At 43.4% G+C, this 18453-nt stretch overlaps 1 protein-coding gene across 5 annotated transcripts in view; it reads left to right on the forward strand.

The window, feature by feature from the left end:
* Positions 1 to 987: 987 nt before the first annotated feature.
* Positions 988 to 18453, forward strand: part of rbbp8 (retinoblastoma binding protein 8) — a 37115-nt gene continuing 19649 nt past the window's right edge. The window contains exons 1-2 of one of the 5 annotated variants that reach the window (XM_015353755.2): positions 988 to 1041; positions 17348 to 17574. In XM_015353755.2, the coding sequence (XP_015209241.2) occupies positions 17460 to 17574 (115 nt within the window). In that variant the 5' untranslated portion in view covers positions 988 to 1041; positions 17348 to 17459. Of the gene's footprint in view, positions 1042 to 13779; positions 13999 to 14962; positions 15119 to 17347; positions 17575 to 18453 lie in introns of those variants that run through there. The other 4 variants (XM_015353757.2, XM_015353758.2, XM_015353754.2 and 1 more) reach the window with 4 other exon arrangements.

Below are 18453 nucleotides of genomic sequence, written 5' to 3' on the forward strand. Positions count from 1 at the left end.
AATATTGGGGACTATAGGGTCCAAAGACCACTGGTTGCCATGGAAACAATATTCAGGCTATATAACCACAGGTAATGTCTGAATTGCATTTGAACCCTAAGCACCTGCTTGACAATACATATTTTATTGCTAAGAAAGAACACATTGCAAAACAACCCCCACTCTGGTGTTTTTCTTACTATGTTACTTTCTGCAACCCTGATCATCACAGATGTTTTATGATTTATAGTTTATGACTTGCAAGACACAATTATGGTCAAATGTTGTTAAGGTACGAGAAAACACAGACAAGGGCAAGAACTCGGAATACACAGGGAAACACTATTTCAGGAACACCGTAAAATGCACGCTAGCCTTTAGCAGATGAAATAGAAACGTAAATATGATAAAATATTCTCGAACAAACTAGAGATCGACCTTGCATGTAATACCTATGAAAAAAGCCAATTTCAAGAAGTGATTTAAATCGGTTTTGCAATAAGATCCAGGAAAACTGAATCTTTTCATTTAATCTTATAGTACAATTTATCCCAGACGTTATATGTCATGGCCTTGTATGGCAGACATTTTGATTCCTGTAGTTACCTTTCCAGCGTAAACTGTTTCACATAAAGGTATTTGATTCCTACATCATTATGTTTTTTTTTAAATAAAACTCCCTCTCGTTTACTGTTATAAGTTTTTGTGATCTCGTGGCGTTTGAAATATTTTCAGCTAGCATTTTGTTAACTGACTTCCACCGTGTATTTATTTAATCTGCCGACGTTTTTATTGATGCTACAAGCAGTGTCTACACATACTGAACATGCATGGTAAGAAATCACACAGCCCTCCAGTCGCACACTTCGTATATCTCCAGATAAGAAAGCTTTCGTCTTTATGGTGGACTTGACGCTATCAAACCAGCTATGTCCCCTTCCTAGCGGTCTGAGACACACTGAAACGTGCGTGGGAGCTGTCGCTTTAAGGAGGACAGGAAGTGGCGGGGACTCCCAGAATGCACCGCGGAGCGCCAAGTGCAAACAGCGGTGTGTAAACAAGGTAAGAGTCTTTCTGCAGCGACATGTGTACATTTGATCGTATTTTACAGATGTGTGAAACTTGGACATATTACTTTGCGCTTTCTCTTGGTAATTCTTTGCCCTCGAGTTTGTTAATTGTGTACGGGTAGTTTGTCATTTTATTTGTCACCTCCTGCAGCGCGGTGGCGTGCGAGGAAAGGCAGTCGGACATTGGGGACGATAGGATATTTTAATGTAATTTGAGGTCCGAATCGCTTGATAGACCTGAAGATATTTACATTTTGGCGCATTCCCGAGTATTCAAGCATTCCTTCCGTGCTTTTATTTCACTTAAACGAAGAGCATTCTGTAATACAGCATGAGTGGGTCTTAACCTGCAGATTTGGCCATGAGCAGGTGATCTTACTGGTTGCACTGTACAACGTGACTGTGCTGTCGCAGGTCAGTAATTCGTGCGAACTGTTAAATCAAAGAAAATAGAAAGTAACCACGTATGTCGTTTCCCCTTCACAAATATAGACCCTTTATATTAAAGCGTGTCTGAGAGGAGGTCAGAGCCACTGGGCTATGAGGATAACTGAGTTTCACACCCTGAATATTTCCACTGTGTTCCCAGTATATGGAGAAATGTAATGATATGTAAACGTTAAAGTTTGTGAATAGCATTGCGTGGGAAAAACCCACTCGAGGAAGTGTGAGTGAGGCGGGGTGTAAATCCACTAAGAGGTTTAAAAGCCGGTGTTTGTTGTTTTTTTTCGGGTTTTACCGATAGGATCATTTAACCTGATCTACAGCATATCCTCTGGTACATCTGATGCGCTCGTTTTATGCTTCTCGACACGACAGTCGCTGCGCGTTGTTCATTTTCCAAACGCTGATCTGACGACTGTTTTAGACTACATGACTCCAGGCGAGCGTGTTGTCAGATTCGACGTCTGTCCGGGAAATAGTGTGACCCTGCTTTGTGCAGCTGGGCAGCCTGCACGTGGGGATGCAGCCGTTGCACTCGAACACAACGAACAGGACGGAGCTCGGAGTCGTGGGGTGACGATTAGGACTCTGAGCCGAAGGTTCGGGGTTCAGACCCCAAAGGGGCGACACTTTTAACAGGATACAGTGCCCAGAGCTCTATAGCAAGTCTGCTGTGTCTGGATGGAGGAGACCGGTAACACATATCAGTGTGCAGGAGGACAGCGTCGCCACCCGACCTGCTCTCTGCAGTTACGCAAGGCTCAAGCTGGTCAGTACCGGAGCCGGGTGCCTCCGTCGAAAGCAGATTGCTGCTGTAAATCGTGCAGGTGAAGTAGGCGGCGGCACTCTTCCCTGTAGAACAGAACTTCTGAACCAGTATCCCAGTAAGGCCCACCAGGGCGATGGGCATCTTTGGGATGAGATGGTGACTTGCTGAGCTACATAAGTAGTCATTCAAGATCCAGTGGCACTGTTCGTAAGAGTAGACCTGTGTTAGCCCTGGCGTTCTGTCACTGCTTTGCTTTTCGGCTTGTACAGTCTGCCCCACCTGCATTTCCCCCCTGGATTCATCCATCTGTCCATCTTCAAGACAGCGCTTATTCCAGGCAAGGGCTCCTGCAGAAAGCTCGGGGTGCGAGGCAGGGCGCCGCCCCAGACCAGCCGACCGTCTCTCGAACCCGGCCCGCATGGTTATGGAAGGCTGGAGGAAAACAGGTGCACCTGCTAGAAAGCAAGTAACATGCAGGCTCCGTAGAGAAGCTGGTAACCTGGTACCCAGGGGCTGTGAGGCCGGGCTAACTGCGCTGCAGTGATGAAGTTTCTCTCCTCTCCGCCTGGTCTGCGCTGCAGTGATGAAGTTTCTCTCCTCTCTGCCTGGTCTGCGCTGCAGTGATGAAGTTTCTCTCCTCTCCGCCTGGTCTGCGCTGCAGTGATGAAGTTTCTCTCCTCTCTGCCTGGTCTGCGCTGCAGTGATGAAGTTTCTCTCCTCTCCGCCTGGTCTGCGCTGCAGTGATGAAGTTTCTCTCCTCTCCGCCTGGTCTGCGCTGCAGTGGGGCCGCTGGTGCAGGACGGGTCCCATGCTGCAGCGCTGGGAGGAGCATGTCTTATCCTGCGTGTGCCGGGGGATTCGTTCGGGAGTTGCCGAGTCGGGAACAAGCCATCTAGCCCTGTTGTATACAGTGATGCCCTGATTTCTCTCAGGAAGCATTTGGACGAGGTCCTCAGAGGGACATACCCGTTACTACCAACCGTCTAGTCCCTAGACTGCAGTGGATCGCTTGGCCTCCTCTCCTCTGTAGCCTTTCTTATGTCCTTATGAAAAGCGCTATAAAAAAACGTTAAATAATAAAATGTATAAAAATAAAGAAACAAATATCTAATAATACTTTGATCACGGGCATGGCAAAAACTGAAAAATGGTGTCTGATTTGTTTTGACTTTTTTTGTATTTTGGGTTAGGGACACAGGTCCCAGTGTAATACTTAACTTCTTTAGAACTAAGAGCTACCCGATTCTGGTGCTGAATCCTCACACTCCCGTTGGATAGAGCCTCGGCTGAGGTGTTTGCTTGAAGACGGCCGCAAACCTTTAATGGTTAGATTGTTGAATGCAGTGCTTGGCTGGAAATCAGACCTGCTGGTGTGTGGGTCCCAGCGCGGGAGCGTTGCCTGCACACTGCTGTACCAATAGTCACCAGTAGATGGAGCTCGTTACACAGTGTTTCAGAAAAAAAGACTCCTCTTTGCTAAGGCTAGCGGCCTTGGTTCCCAAAGTGTGCCTGTATGTTCCTGCTCGTTATGAGCCGCTCTTCATCCAGTACCCGATTAAGGCCTGGAAACCAGATGATCAGAGTTTTTATCCTTTTAATTTCTGCATTAATTTAGTAAGATCTGAAATAAAATGACAACTGGACACAAATGAAGAATTCCAAGTGAAAAATTTAAGACCTCTTCTTAACCCTTGGCATATTGCCCATTTTAGGCAGTTTCTGTCAGTGTCCGATGCTGAGTCTCTGTTTCAGGCATTTAAAATATGTTTTGACTCCATAGCACTCCTCTCAGTAAGGTGCAATATGTCCCAAACTCTGCAGGTAAACTTCTATCTTATTCCAGTCCTTGGTAACATATCACTCCTGCACTCAAATCTCTACATTGGTCGCCTGTAAAGTCATGTATTCAATATAACAACTTGCTTCTGGCTTTCAGGGCTATAAACAGTCTGGGTCCATCTTTCATCTCTGAGCTCATCCTCCATGTTTACACCCCCTCCTGCAGACTGCGCTCAGCTGAGGCAGGTCCTCTGCTCACTGTCCCCAGGACGAAATCTCGGACTTTTTAATGACTGTGCCTTTTCTGTCACTGCTCCATCGTTATGGACTGCCCTCCCTCCGACTCTTCGAGAGGCAAATTCTTTGACCCTTTTCAAATCTAAACTTAAAAACCCACCTTTTTGTTAGGACCTATGTCGACTGTCTTACAGCTTGTCCTGTATGTTCTTGTTTCATTTTATTTGCTTTATCGCTCTTTACAGCATCCTTGGGTTTGGAAAGGCACTTTATAAATAAAAGCAAATGTAAGGATCTGGATCTGTAAGGATCAAGTGGCAAGCATTCCACAATATTGATACCTTGCCCTATATTTAGAATTTCAGAAAATTGTTATTAATTGATGCGGCTGACACCTTTATACGGAGGCATGGTGGCGCAGTGGTCAGCACTGCTGCCTCACAATGCTGGGGTCCTGGATTCAATTCCAGACTTGGACTGTCTGCGTGGAGTTTGCATGTTCTCCCCGTGTTTGTCTGGGCTTCCTCCAGGTGCTCTGGTTTCCTCCCACAGTCCAGAGACATGTTGGCGGGTTAATTGGCTTCTGGGAAAACTCTCCCTGGTGTGAGTGTGTGTGTGTGTCTGTCTGTGTTTGTGATGGACTGGTGTCCTGTCCAGAGCGTACCCTGCCTTGTGCCCGTTGCTTGCTGGGATAGACTCCATCTCCCCCTCAACCCTGAATTGGATGAAGTGGCTAGAAGATGGGTGGGTGGGCGACTGATCAACATCAGTCTCTGCTTTTACCCATCTGTACGATCAGGTGTTTTTGCCCGAGGGGTTGGCCGCAGGGCCCCGCCCGGGGCGTGCGCCCGCAGGAGCCCTGACCGCCGCCCCACGCCGCTGCCCTGCGCGAGCTGAGCTCGACTGCCTTAAGTGCTTTTCATGGCTTTGGAAAAAGGAAAAAAAACATTTAAATTCGGCTCAGATGCTCTTAATTAGATAGGAAAAGGTGGTATTCCTTACTGGTTTGCCTTGTATTTTCAAGTCTAACGATACCCTTAATGAAAGAGGGAAATGGAGTAGCCCGGCGCGATGCTTGAGACCGCAGGGGGGCGCCTGAAGGGGGGCGGGAGGCTTGAGCGCCTGGGTCCAGCCGGGCGGTGATCAGGTGATGAAAGGGGCAGTGTCGCCTGGCAGTGAGGTACCGGAGGAGGGTTTACTCGGCAGACTCCATAATTACCTTTTTCAATTACACCAGCGCGCTTGGCAGGTGGCCCTAGACCGAAGGATGTCTTTCAGACGGCCTTTGTTCGAGCTCTTACATCCTGTGCGCTGAGGAATGCGCCCTGCTGGTGCAGGCTTGTTGCTCGTGTTTTTTGAGATCATGTATGAGGCAGTGTCCTTCGTGTCTTTACTCGTCGGGCTTGTTAAATAAAAAAGGTCTGTCACCGGGAACGTCTTTGTATCTGATTGGATTTGCTTTCCAATTTATATTTATTGCACTTTATATAACGTAAAGGCTTTGCTTTAGTCCAAGTTTAAGCATTTAAACATGGCCATTTCTATGTATATTCAGAAATCCACATCTAGTTTTGTCCTGCCGCCTGGATTTTGTCTCTGCAGCTTATAGGAGGTGCTCTTCTGTCTTTGGGGATCCAGTTCAGCACCCCTCCGGTCCAGCGGTGACCCCATTTTCATGCTGTGTGTTTTTGGAACATGGTTGTTTTAGTCCGTTCTTCTTACAGTAAAGTGAAGCACTGATTTTATGTTGAAGGAACGAATACCCGTTTGTATATATTTGTAGAGACACGTATGTACTGTTTATACATACACAGAAAGGATTTTTGTTCATTTAACACACCAGTCATCTCACTGAAATGTCTGCTTTTGCCCTAATGAACTACAATTCCTCTGCGTTTTCAGTTAAGTTTATTCTGAGGAAGAACATCTTCTGTAAGTTAAAGAGGTTTTATGTAAGTTTCAGTTTAACCTTTATTCCACATCCGTATTTTTATTCCAGTATTTAATAAAAAGTTACCTTAACGTTTGAAGTACCTGTGAGCTAAGCTCCATGACTTGGAGCCCAGTAAACCCAAGAATGTTTTCAATGTAATATTTAAAAGCAGTTAAACAGTATAGAGGTGGTCGATACCTACAGTACACTTTAGATTCTGAACAGAATTATTATTCTGTTGGAGAGGCTGTGAATCCCCTTAGTTTTCTTTGCCTTTCAATATAATGTAGGGTTAGATTATTAGTTTTTTATAAACAAATATGGATGTTTCATTGTTTTAGTGAATTCCTGAATATAAAGGAACATATAAATTCCTCAATACATTGTAGAAACAGAAGTCAGCACACAAAGAGTACTGGCATATTAAATATATGCGGTAATGACATAATCACTGATGTACTGTTTCTCAGCCTTGTCAGATTGGTACGCTAGGACAACAGTACAAAAATACACCGTAAGGCCTGTACCTTAGCATTTCTCTAAAGACGTTAAACAATGCTTTTTTACTGCAGCCTTTCACTTATTGTCAGATTTTGAAGCTTTGACTAAACGCAGGAGGTTTTGTCAACTAGATCTCCAGGTTGAAGACGTTTGCGTAATGAGCTGCATCAGAATGCTGCAGTTGAACAGGTAAAGGTTTTTTCCTTGCTGAAAGGAAAAGAAAAGAGGCAACTTTTCTGCTTCGGCTTCTTCAGGTGTGAAGAAGGCTCTGTGGCCTGAAGCGTTGTGTCTCTTTTCCTTTCTGCATGGACTGAACCTATACCAGCTCCTTTGCAGGTCTCAGGGCTGTCCAGGTGAAGCACTCATGTCCCGTGTGCTCTTCCCTCTGCTCTCCAGCTGCAGACGCTGGAGTTTCCCGGTTCGAAACGGCGCTGGGAGGTGGCGCATTTAATCAAAGCCGAGAAGGAGGCTCCCCATACATAACACGTGCCCTTCTCTTCCAGGTTGTTGACAGAAGGTGAAAAGCTGGGCTTTTCATTCATCGTGTGTGAGTTCCTCCCTGTAGGCAAACACGAGAGCAATGTGCGGCGCAGGCCTGCCTGACAGGCTCTCGAGCCAACACTTGTCGCCGATGAAGACCCTGCTATAAGTATTTTGACAGTGACGAGCATTGCGGGGGTCAGGCCAGTTGCTTGTAAGCTGGTGGGAAGCGCAGGCTGCAGCTGGCTGGAGAGCCCACCTAATATGCAGCGGAAGCTCGATGCATTGCGCACTCGTTCTCGAGCTGAAAAGTGATCTCATGGGTTACAGTAACCCAAAGAGAAAGCGTCTGTTTTTGCCAGCCTCGGGCACTTTCTGCTTTTCCAGTTGCGTGATTAGACAGAAGGTGAACCGTAAGAACGTGTTTGCTGACATTTGATTCATTGGATGAAGTCATTAGTTTTTATTTCATGGAGAGGGTGGAAACAACCGAACAGTTACATCAGACACGCACTGTAACTGATCAAGACTTGACTGCAGTCTTCGGGAGACCATGATGTGTAGCTCAGGCCTAACAAACACTTCAGTCGATTAAAACACGGTCAAATTATCAACATTAGCAGTGAAGAACAAGTGATTTTATGTTTACTGCGTGTTTTTTTGCTTTACAGCAGCATATATTAGTCTGTTTCTCTGTTAAAAGCTGAGACGAATATAGCTCCAGGTGTACCACATTTATGCAGTGCATTGTATCAGATTGTGTTAATGATTAGAAAGTGATGATGTGAGGTATGTGGTGCACAGTACAACTTGTTCTGTACTTTAACTTGGCCTCAGGATGAGAATAAAGTGTATGGCTTCTGAAATTTCTCACCTGTTTCTTTCAAGAGGAGACCAAACTAAATTACACTCTGTTATAACTTCGGAATGACTGAGCACTTGTAGTATTATTACCTTTTACGTTGGTTTCTTTATTTTAGCACTAAATGTACTAATTGGGGATGGGATGGTGGTGCAGTGGTTAGCAATGCGCTGGGGCCCTGGGTTCAATTCACTGGGAGCTGTCTGTGTGGAGTTTGTATGTTCTCCCCATGTTTGCATCAGTTTGCTTCAGCTGCTCGAATTTCCTCCCACACTCCACAGAAGTACTGTTGGGTTAATTGGCTCCTGGGGAAAATTGGCCGTGGTGTAAGTGTCTGTGTGGGTTTGTATCTGTGCACTGTGATGGTCTGGTGTCCCTTCCAGGGTGTATCCTGCCTTGAACCCCTTGCTTGCCGGGGTAGGCTCCAGCGACCCTGAATCGGATGAAACGTCCTGTATCTGTACAGTACTCACACATGAATTATTCAAGACTCATATAGTTATTATACTGTACATATAATTATTATATAAAATAACTTGTGTGTAATTCAGTGCTTAAAATGTGAGCAAAGAGTTAATCATTCTTTGTAAATATACATGCCAGTACATAGTTCAGTTTCCTTGGTATGGAGGCATGCCCAGGGTGCGGACTTTTATCTTTTCCTTTAGAGCAGCTGCCATGAGCAAACAGACCTGTCGGTCTTCAGAGATTTCGGTTTCCCACCTATTATTGAGTCCAGATATATCTTGAAGCATCGTCATGTGTCGGGTTCTATGAATCCACTTTTTGTACTGTTCTAGACACTGTGTTCTTTAAAAGAAGTTTCCTGCCATCATCGCCTCTCTAATGCACATCAGATGATGTGATCCTGAATGTTACTGGGTGAATTGATGAAACATCTGCAATTTGTGTACTTCTCTTAACTAGTTCCATTACTGTTAGTATAATGGCTAATGGGTTAGAGCATCTGCTACAACTAAGATGTTTTTATGCAGTAAAAAAGGAGAAAAACTTAATCAATTTAAAGTGAGTTCTGTAATTTAGAACCGTTCTCTTGAAATACAACAGTAAATTATTATGTGCATACAGAAAGTGAACAATTAAACACTACTTTCATACTTTGATAAAATGTATTTGGGTAATTGACAAATGTGTTTTTAAACTCGTTACTATGATTGGAAGCTGTACAGTCTTTATAATCCATTTGTATTTATGATCATAAGATTAAAATGAATGATAAGCATACACAGTATACATTTTATTTTTTGGTTGTTCCATTCATACATTTGGTCATATTAGAACAAAAGCCTACTTTCTGTTGAACTAGGTTACCATAAGAACAATTAACACCAGAAGAAGCAATTACTTTAAGGAAGTTAGGTACCAGACTAGACAACATGGTTAAGTGACTTGGTCCACATTCCTACAACCCTTTGGATAAGGAAGTGCCTCCTGTGTAAGTTTTAAATGTACTTCCATTCTTTTTCCACTTGTGTCCTATGGATCACATTCCTTTGGTTATTCTGAGCGGTTCTCTGGGGTTGACTGTCAGTGCACTTGAGGGTTTTGAACACTTGAATCAAGTGATTCGCAATCTTTTCTGTTCAAGCCTAAAAAAGGATCTGTGCCATCCTATAAGTGCGGAACTTTCCCTTAAATCCTGGAATGTATGTAGTGTTCTCCACCTTCTCTGATTCCAGAGCACCATTGTCTTTTCTAGAACTTGGAGACCAAAAGTGTAAACAGTATTCCAAATTATACCTTTAAAGAACGTTATACAATTTTAGCATAATATCCTCTTTTTAAATTCTACACTGTCCGTATATGCTAACATTTTGTTAGCCTTTTAAGTGTTTAGAAGGTATAAACAGTGTGTCGACAAGAACACCCAGGTCTTTCTCATTTATATTTATATGTATTTATATCGTAACACTTTGGGGTTCACGTGGGCGCCCTCGCCTCTGCCGAATCAGGGACTCGAACCCGGGCCTCCGGCGTCACTCAGCAGGGACCCAGCCTCTTGAGCCAAAGGGAGATCTCCCCTCAGCCCGCCGGCTGCGGTCCCTGCTCTTCACAGGGAAGGGCGGTGACGTCACCGCGCTGGTGAGCCGGCTCTCGCAACCTGTAATGTCGGCCGCATGCGTTACACTGTGTTGTTTTGTGATGTGCAGGAAAAGCCCTGCCCTTGTCAACAGTTTCTGCCAGGTGTTTGTGAATTTTATCTTGAATATTTTTGTATTTCATTCCTGCTCCTACAGTGTTTCCCAGTCTCTCTAATTGGGTGTTATTTGCAAATTTTACTGGTTTACTAACCCAGCATTTACAGCATTTAATTTAATTGGGAAGGGCAGTGGCCCTACTGTAGATCCCTGTGGGTCTCCACTAATTACATCAGTGTGAGCATTCATGCCTTTTAATAAACGTATTGAGGACTGACAAACATTCACTTCTAATACATTTCCTGTGTAAACATCAGTATTTATTTATGTCTTTGAGTCAGTAACAGCATGAAGTCTGCAAGCTTTTGGAATGAACAAACTCTTTTTAATCATTTAAGATGATATGCTACAGCTGTGTTGCCTTCTTTCCTCTATTGCTAGGTGATCCAAACGTTTTTTTTTACATTTTTACTTCAGCATGTAAATGAGCTGTTCATTTCTGGAGATTGGATCTCCTCATGAACTCCTTCGTTGCATTGGATGTATGTCCTGGCTCATTATGTTGTTAGTCTTGGTATCTGCATTGTAATTGCACATAAAAAGGAGATTTTATCACTCATATTACAGAATTGCTTTCATTGATTGTATTATGAAACACCAACCCCACTTACATTTGTACCCATTTGTCCAATTTTTCTTAAGTTCTTAAGTACCTTTAGATAATATAAAATACATTTTTCCATAGCGAAATATTTTCAAACCTTTTAGAATAAAAAATGGAAACATCACAGATAGGTTGTCATAATCAACCTCACAAGATGATACCGTGGCCTTAGATGTGATTTTATTTTCAGCGATCTAAAATTAAGTGCCTCAGAAATGCATTCCTGGGCATTCAGTTTTAAACGTTTTCGCAGCGGGACTTGCAGGAGGGTGAACCCCCACCTTGACCCCCGTTTTTAGCTGTTTCTATTGTCATCCTTCCCTCTTGGAAATTCTTCTAAATCCACTGCGTCAAAACGGACACTTCAGCACCACAGCTCGACTCGGGGACACCTGGGTGCCTCCGAGATTCATGCTTTGGCCCCTTCTTGCCTTGTCACAGCAGCGTTGGTGCTGACACTGCCGTTCCCTGCCACTGTTAGCTAAGCGGAGAACCTGAAGTGACACTTGTGACCACTAGGTAGTAGGCGACTGTACTACAGACAGAGTTTGAAAAGAAAATCAGCTCTGCAAGGCGGAGAAATTGTTTTAAGCCGATTCCACCGTATTCCAAAATGAAGCTGAAACTCAGCGGAGGATTATTTTTAATGTCTCAGATTTCTAAACATACCATTAAAGTTTAGACATGTACTGTACATAAGCGATGAAGGTGTTATAGCTTAAATTCCTCTGCTCTCATGACATGTCGGTTCATGAATTTCGATTCTCTGAAGTTGGCTTTTTCCACAATATTGTCTGTTGATTGAGGAAAAGAAGCAGAGCATGAATGCAGATTTACGGGCAAAAATAAAAAGTTAAAAACAATACGTAAAGCACACAGTGCAATGTTCTTAACCTTGTTAACCCTGTTACAGTTTACATTTCTTTTCTGCAAACTACGTTATGTACCCTGATTGCTTCTAAAGGACTTTAGGATTCCCAGCAGCCAGTACTCTTCTTGGCAGGATACAGCTGGGCTGGATGTACAGTAAATGTTTAATGTTGCCTCAGGATTTAGTTAATTAATGGTTTATTTGTGTAAAACACCCATTTATCTCTTTGAAGAGAAAATGTGGGTAAAACCATTGATCCAAAAAATGTATTGAAGCTAAGCTTAATTATACCTCGTAAAAAACTGAGTTAAGATACTGTAGAATAAAAATTTTAAATTTTTATCTAAAATGATCACTTAACAGCTCATATATATAGTCCTGATACACAAAAGAAATACTACTCTGGTAAAATAAGTTGAATAAATATTTTATACAAATTTGTCAAACACGATCACAAAAATTGGGAAATAAATTTCAAAATTACACATTACTACCAATGTGGCAAGACGTGTTAAATGGCCTCCTCTCGTTTTTAACTGTTTTATGTTCTGATGTATCTCTTCTTTGGTCGAAGTATCGTTAAGGTTCTGAGGCTACATTGTTTTCGTGGAATGATGAACATCATTTTCTGATTGTTGTTTTATTAGTGCATTGTAATACTTGCATAACTTCCTTGGTGTGAAATTTGACACACTTTCCTACAGTATGTACCCAAGTGTTCCTCACGTGCTTCCTCACATGCTCCTGGACGGGACATAAAAGAATTTCTGTAAACACCCAGATCAATTTCACGCCTACAGTAGTTTCCTCTAGCTCAGAATCACCCATGATATATGGTGTATTTTCCTACTACCAGTGTGGATCACTTTGCTCTTATCAGTGTTAACTGTCGGTTACCAAGTCTCAGCCCAGTGCATGATTGTAAGTTATTTATTTGTTTCTTGTCCATCTTGTAAAGGACAGTGATTTCTGTTCCATCTGTTGAGGTTGAGGCCGAAGCAACAGAAAACAAGTCAAGTTTCAGCTTTGTTAGGCTTGCAGTCTCTATCATTTTGATATTCAAATGGGCGACACTTAAAACATCTGAAGCTCTTCTGTGCACATCTGTAATAATTGCTGCACAATGTTTACAACTGTATGGCTTTTTCCTCTCAAGCTCGAATGGGAAATTGCACTCCTGTGGAGTTGAGTTGCACAGTGGGACGACCAGTATGAATGTCCATGCCGTACAGTGTGTTATGAAGTTAAGCATTTCTCACCTTGGCAGCTGTTTCTTTGTCTGCATTGCTGTCCTTTGCCTTTAGAAAGGAACTGGCCATCAGTTGTTTCTTGGCTTTAATTCAGTCTTGGCAAAACAACCATTGCTTAAACATGAGAGGTTCCTGAGACCTGGAATTTTTCTCGAAGCACAACATGGATACAGTATCCTGACAGAAGCAAGCATTATACAGGCCCACAGGATGAAAGGAGAAGCTGATCTGCTTATTACATTGAAAAGAGGGAACTTCCTGTGCGCTACAGGAATAGTTTTGCCGTGCCTGCCTGTGTTGGAGGATGAGGAAAGAGAGCCCATGGTGCTCAGCAGAAGAAGGTGGTTGTGAAACGGGGGTGACGTGGGGGCGGTGGGGTGGGAGCCCCCTTGCAGTGCAGGACTTTTTTCCTTTGTCTGATGTGCAGTCCTCTTAAAACGGCTTCATACCCTCCAATAATCGGTGGGGAGCTCCCTTCACTCTTTTTACATGACCTCACTGTTCCTCGGCGGGGGTTGAGCCGAAGCCTCTCAAGGTGTTCGTGCTTTTTTAGCTGCAGGCTACAACTTTTCTTCCTGAGAGCTCGCGCTGGGATGCTGCCAGAGGTGTGAAGCCCGGCGCTGCGAGGCCCAGCCTCTCTCTGCCGGGCTGCGACATGTTGTGGCTGTCTTTGATGCGGGCTGGTGAGACCGGTTTGCGTTTGATCGAGGAACCGGTTTGTCCAGCCTCCTATGCCAACAAATTCAGGTATGATCCAAGGTCCCAGGGAATGTAAAAACCTGCCCAGCCAGTTAGATGAAAGGCATATTAGGTTATCCGTTGCACATTATATAGACGCTAGCAAGGGAGCAGAGCTGCCTAGTCAAGGAGGTGTTCTGTTCCAGCTGCCTCTCTGATGGCCAAAGGAGCTGTCTCCTTAAGTGGACAGAGAATCTTTTAGCTTGAGAGGAAGCGAACGCTTGAAGATTTCTGTGCAGTCCAGGGATGCTTATGTGAGATGGTGAGTGCAGTTCACTTTTTTGGGGGGGATTTCATCAGTTCTGCACTGTGAAAGTGTAGTGTTTTTAATATAACCCTTTGTTTATTTAATTTTTTTTCTAGCCTGATTTTATTTTATTTGTATTTTAAGAATCCACATCCACTTTAGCTTTTTTTCACGTTGTTTAAGAAAAACTGAATATTGGGGGGCATTGTTAAAAAAAACTTTTTCTTTAAAAAAAAATAGTGACTGATTAACCAGTGTTTGCCCGGTGGTACCAGCACTGGGAGAGAAAGGAATGAAGACATGCTTCATCACGCCCCTGACTCCTGTGAGTTCGTTTCCACCTGAAGCCTGTGTGGCTGTGAAACCTTAGCTCACTAACATCTAGAGCTATACACAATTTAAGAATATGGGTTTGTCTTTAAGTAATTGTAGTGTGACATACATTTTGGCTATAATGCATTCACCTGCAATAAATAAGCATGTGGCTGTCCTCTGCAAACTATTTTAATTGATATATCTGGAATACTTAATTTGGGAAGAACCCCCTGATAGTTCAGGTCGAAGATGCAGAGTTAGTGGAGTCGCCATGTGGTTGGGATCAGAAAACGACTTCATTGTGAAGCTCCGCAAAGACTTACTGTACATGTGCACTGCGCATGGCTTCTCTAACCACAGCGAGAGGGACAGACGTGCCACAGTGTCTTCCCACTCCATTTTCCTTGTCCAGTGTTCAGAGAAACAGTAGAAAACGGGATGCAGTGATTCTGTAAAAGAACTGAAGGAGAAATATGAGATATGCCAGGAATTTTTGGCTGACCTTCTACTCTCTTCCACTTGCAGAGTAGAGATTGTAGAGTGAGAGTCTCTGTTGTCCGTGGAAGATAAGACAGGGCTAATGAGGCTCAAGAGCCGAGGGGAGAGTTTTTACGCTGTGTAACGTTAATTCCTCTTTTGGATGCAGGGTTTTAATTGCAGTATCGCGTTGCAGGACTTGCACTGTAACTTCTGTACACTGTATAATTCTGTCATTTGTGGCTTTGCAGTAGTTTCCCACAGAGAGCTGATTGGCAATCTTCCAGAAACAAACTGCTTTGTGTTTTAATGACCTCAAGGAAAAAAGTTACCCTGTGAAAACGTAATGTATTTTCAGTTCCTTTCAAAACCTTATTTTTGTTTGAACTGTATTGGAGCAGTAACACATCACTGCAGAGCTCTTGTGTCGTGGGAGCTGAAGAGCAGTTGAAATGAAAACTGCTGTTTGTCTCGGTTCTGTACTGTGACCTGGCTTTTTGCTGCTGCTCTTATTCAAGTTTGATTTTGTTTGTTGTTTATACTCTTAGGAACATTGTGCTTTAGGAATGAAGTGATTGTCTTGAACAGAAACATTTGAAAATTTTGTCTTCAGATAATCATTTGAGGGCAAATAAAGTTCAGTTACAATTCAGTGGGATTTTCCAATTAGTGTGGATGGCTGTTAGGTCTGATTATTCTTTGGTTCACTGATATAAGTATTTTTTTAAATATTTATTTTTATGTATTTTATATTTTGTGTTTTGTGCTTGCTACTGAGCTTTAAGTTGTAGAGTTATGTTGTTTTTAAAACCTCTGCTTTTTTCCTGTATTTTTTATGACAGGCATCTCTGAAAACAGGTTTCAGCTAAATGGATTTGTATTGTGCTGCTGTGTATGAATTCTAATAAGCAGAAGTATAATAAGTTGTAACAGTTGCCTACCATCGTAAACTGGATTGATAAGTTAAAATGGTTATTTGCATTCATTTGTGGAACTGCTTCACTCAGTTTGGCACAACTATGTGCTTTTAAACAGTTGTTTAACGTGGAGGGCTTTTTCTTTTCCAGAACATAAGAGTAAGGTGTAATTTCCTAAAACTTGAATGTGGCACGTTTTAAGCCTTGCATTATTGAGTAAACCAGCAGCACAGCTTTAGATTCATTTCCTGTTTTTTTTTATTTTTGAAGCTTATGAGTTCTTGGCAAAATGTACATGTCCTGTGTTTTAAGCTTTAAAGGGATCGGGATTTTTGCTGAATGTCCTTAAAGGTTTGCTAAAACTGCAGCCTGGTGCTGAAAATCCTCTGTCCAAACACCCTTTAGGAGGGATTCTGACTTCGACTTGAGTCGATGATGGCACAGACGGTCACTTCGCACCACTGGCTCCGTAGTCAAGCACAGACACCGCGTGTCTGAGCCCTCGGCAGGGTTACTGCTGCAGCAAGAATGAAGCAACTGGGAATCGTTGGCTGTATTTGTAACTGGTCTTCCCTCAGGTTGCTCCACTTGCCCATTAAGCCATGAAGAAATAAGCTGCGATGCATCATCAGTGTGACAAACTAACCTGTCTCAAATGGGTCACTGCTCACCAGCTCACCGCTGTTTACAAAGCCAATGATAGAATAGTCACACAGCACCCGGCTTTAGTTATGACATTTTTTTAATTAAAAAAACATGATGAGAACAATTTGTTTTTTGTGCGGAAAAAAAGCTACGTTAAGCTATGCAAAGCTTTCTGGGGAGAGAAAGTGCTTGTTCCCCTCAGAAAACCGGTCTGCTTTCTGACTTTGCAAACGTTCAGCTTCAGTGAGATCATTACACAGAGCCTTTAGATAATAAACGTGTGTGGACGACAGGAATTTATTTGTTTAAATTTAACTGCATTAGAACTTTTTTTTTTGATTGGGTGAATCTGTGCCAGAGGAGTACTTTCTCACAGTTGTCCTTTATGGGTGTGACTGTTTAATTAACCTGAGATCCCTTTGCTCTACCAGTCTGACCGCTGAGGCAGCTTCAGTTTGACGTCACCCAGTCAGCACTGTGGTGTGCAGAGCAGATTGACTCTGTGGCTCAGGATCTGCGCCTGTAGCTGGACGGTTGCCTGTTCGAATCCCACGGCCGGCAGAGGAATCCTATTCCGCTGGGCCCCTGAGCAAGGCCCTCCACCCCAGCTGCTCCAGGGGTGCCGTATAAATGGCTGACCCTGCGCTCTGACCCCAAGCTTCTCTCTCCCTGTCTGTGTGTCTCATGTAGAGCAAGCCGGGGTGTGCGAAAAGACAAGTTCCTAATATAAGAAATTGTATACAGCCAATAAAGTGATCTTATCTTATAACTGACTGAAGTAATCAGAAGTAAGGAAGTGTTCTCTGATCATTTGTGCTCCGCAAGTGAAAATGAACTGCAGTTAGAATTGAACAGCTGCCCATTACCCCATGCCAAGATAAGCTGGTGGATTTTGGGGAGAGTTCAGAGCAGCGATGTCTTGAACACACTTATGCGTTTTCCAATCACATGTGGGTCTGCGTTTATTTTACCACACAGTTATTACATTTCCTGGTGTCCTGTTCCCTCAGGCCTAGCTCTCAGCCTCCGGGTCAGCGGTGCTGGGCTGGGCTGCTCGCAGGGGAGCTGGCGAGTTCCTGGCTGGTCATGTGAGAGCAGCGGAGATCCGGACAGCCAGAGAAGATGAACAACGCTGCCGGTGGGAGCCCGGGCTCGGGCCTGTCCTCCGAGTCTTCCTCCGACACCTTCAGTGAGCTGCTGGTCAGAATGAAAGACTGCCACGACAGCGAAGTCCAAGGTACCCTGCACCAGTGTGAGCCACATCTTGCACGGTTACTCAGCCTCATTATTCACCTGCTCTTAGCAAATGAGCATTTCTCAGCTGTCTTCACACCTTTTCAGGAAGTGCACTTATTAATCTCGCAGTATATCCGGATGTATATTTGTGAGATTTCCCTCCTGCATGTGTGCTTTGTTCACAGGGTGTGTGTGGGTGTGGTACTGTTAGCCATAAGGCAGAAATTTTTTGTAGCTATCTTAATGGCTGTATAAATATACAGTAGGCCTACTTTGTAATCTCTTCAAGCCATTCATCATGGAAAAGGGAAATTTTTGTCAATATATTTGGCAGGCTCTGATGTTAAAAGTTATAATTCATTACCATTTTAGACTACACAGGAAGAGGAAAGTTTCCGACAACTAAAGGCATTCCCTTGCGCTTGCTATGTTTCAACATATGTGCAGAAAGTGGAGTGCAGCACACAAGGAGAAGGGAAACTTGCGCAGAGCAGCTTCTATGTTGGGATCAGCAAAAACACAAACAGATTTATACAATGAATATTTTGTGCGTAGACCGCAAAATAGACTGTTTTCTCATAGAATTGTTCTTGAATTATTGTAACATAATCAACGCAGTATTTTACTGTTCCCCCCTTGTGCTAACTGGCTGATACCTAAGAGGTTACAAAAGAGAGGAGACCACTCAGCCCATCCAGTTCCTTTGTCTTTTTAAAGTTGCTGATTTATTCAGGTGGTTTCATCCACCAGTTTCTTGAAGGCAGCATGGATATCGGCTTCACGTGGTTTCCTCTGTTTAGTGTTTTAGGGACGATTCTGGAAAAAAATCCATTGGGACTTTTGATCCAAGGTCCCAGGTCCATGTTTGACTTTCTGATTT

The sequence above is a fragment of the Lepisosteus oculatus genome, chromosome 6 (genome assembly GCF_040954835.1).
Source record: "Lepisosteus oculatus isolate fLepOcu1 chromosome 6, fLepOcu1.hap2, whole genome shotgun sequence".
NCBI classification, from domain to species: Eukaryota; Metazoa; Chordata; class Actinopteri; order Semionotiformes; family Lepisosteidae; genus Lepisosteus; species Lepisosteus oculatus.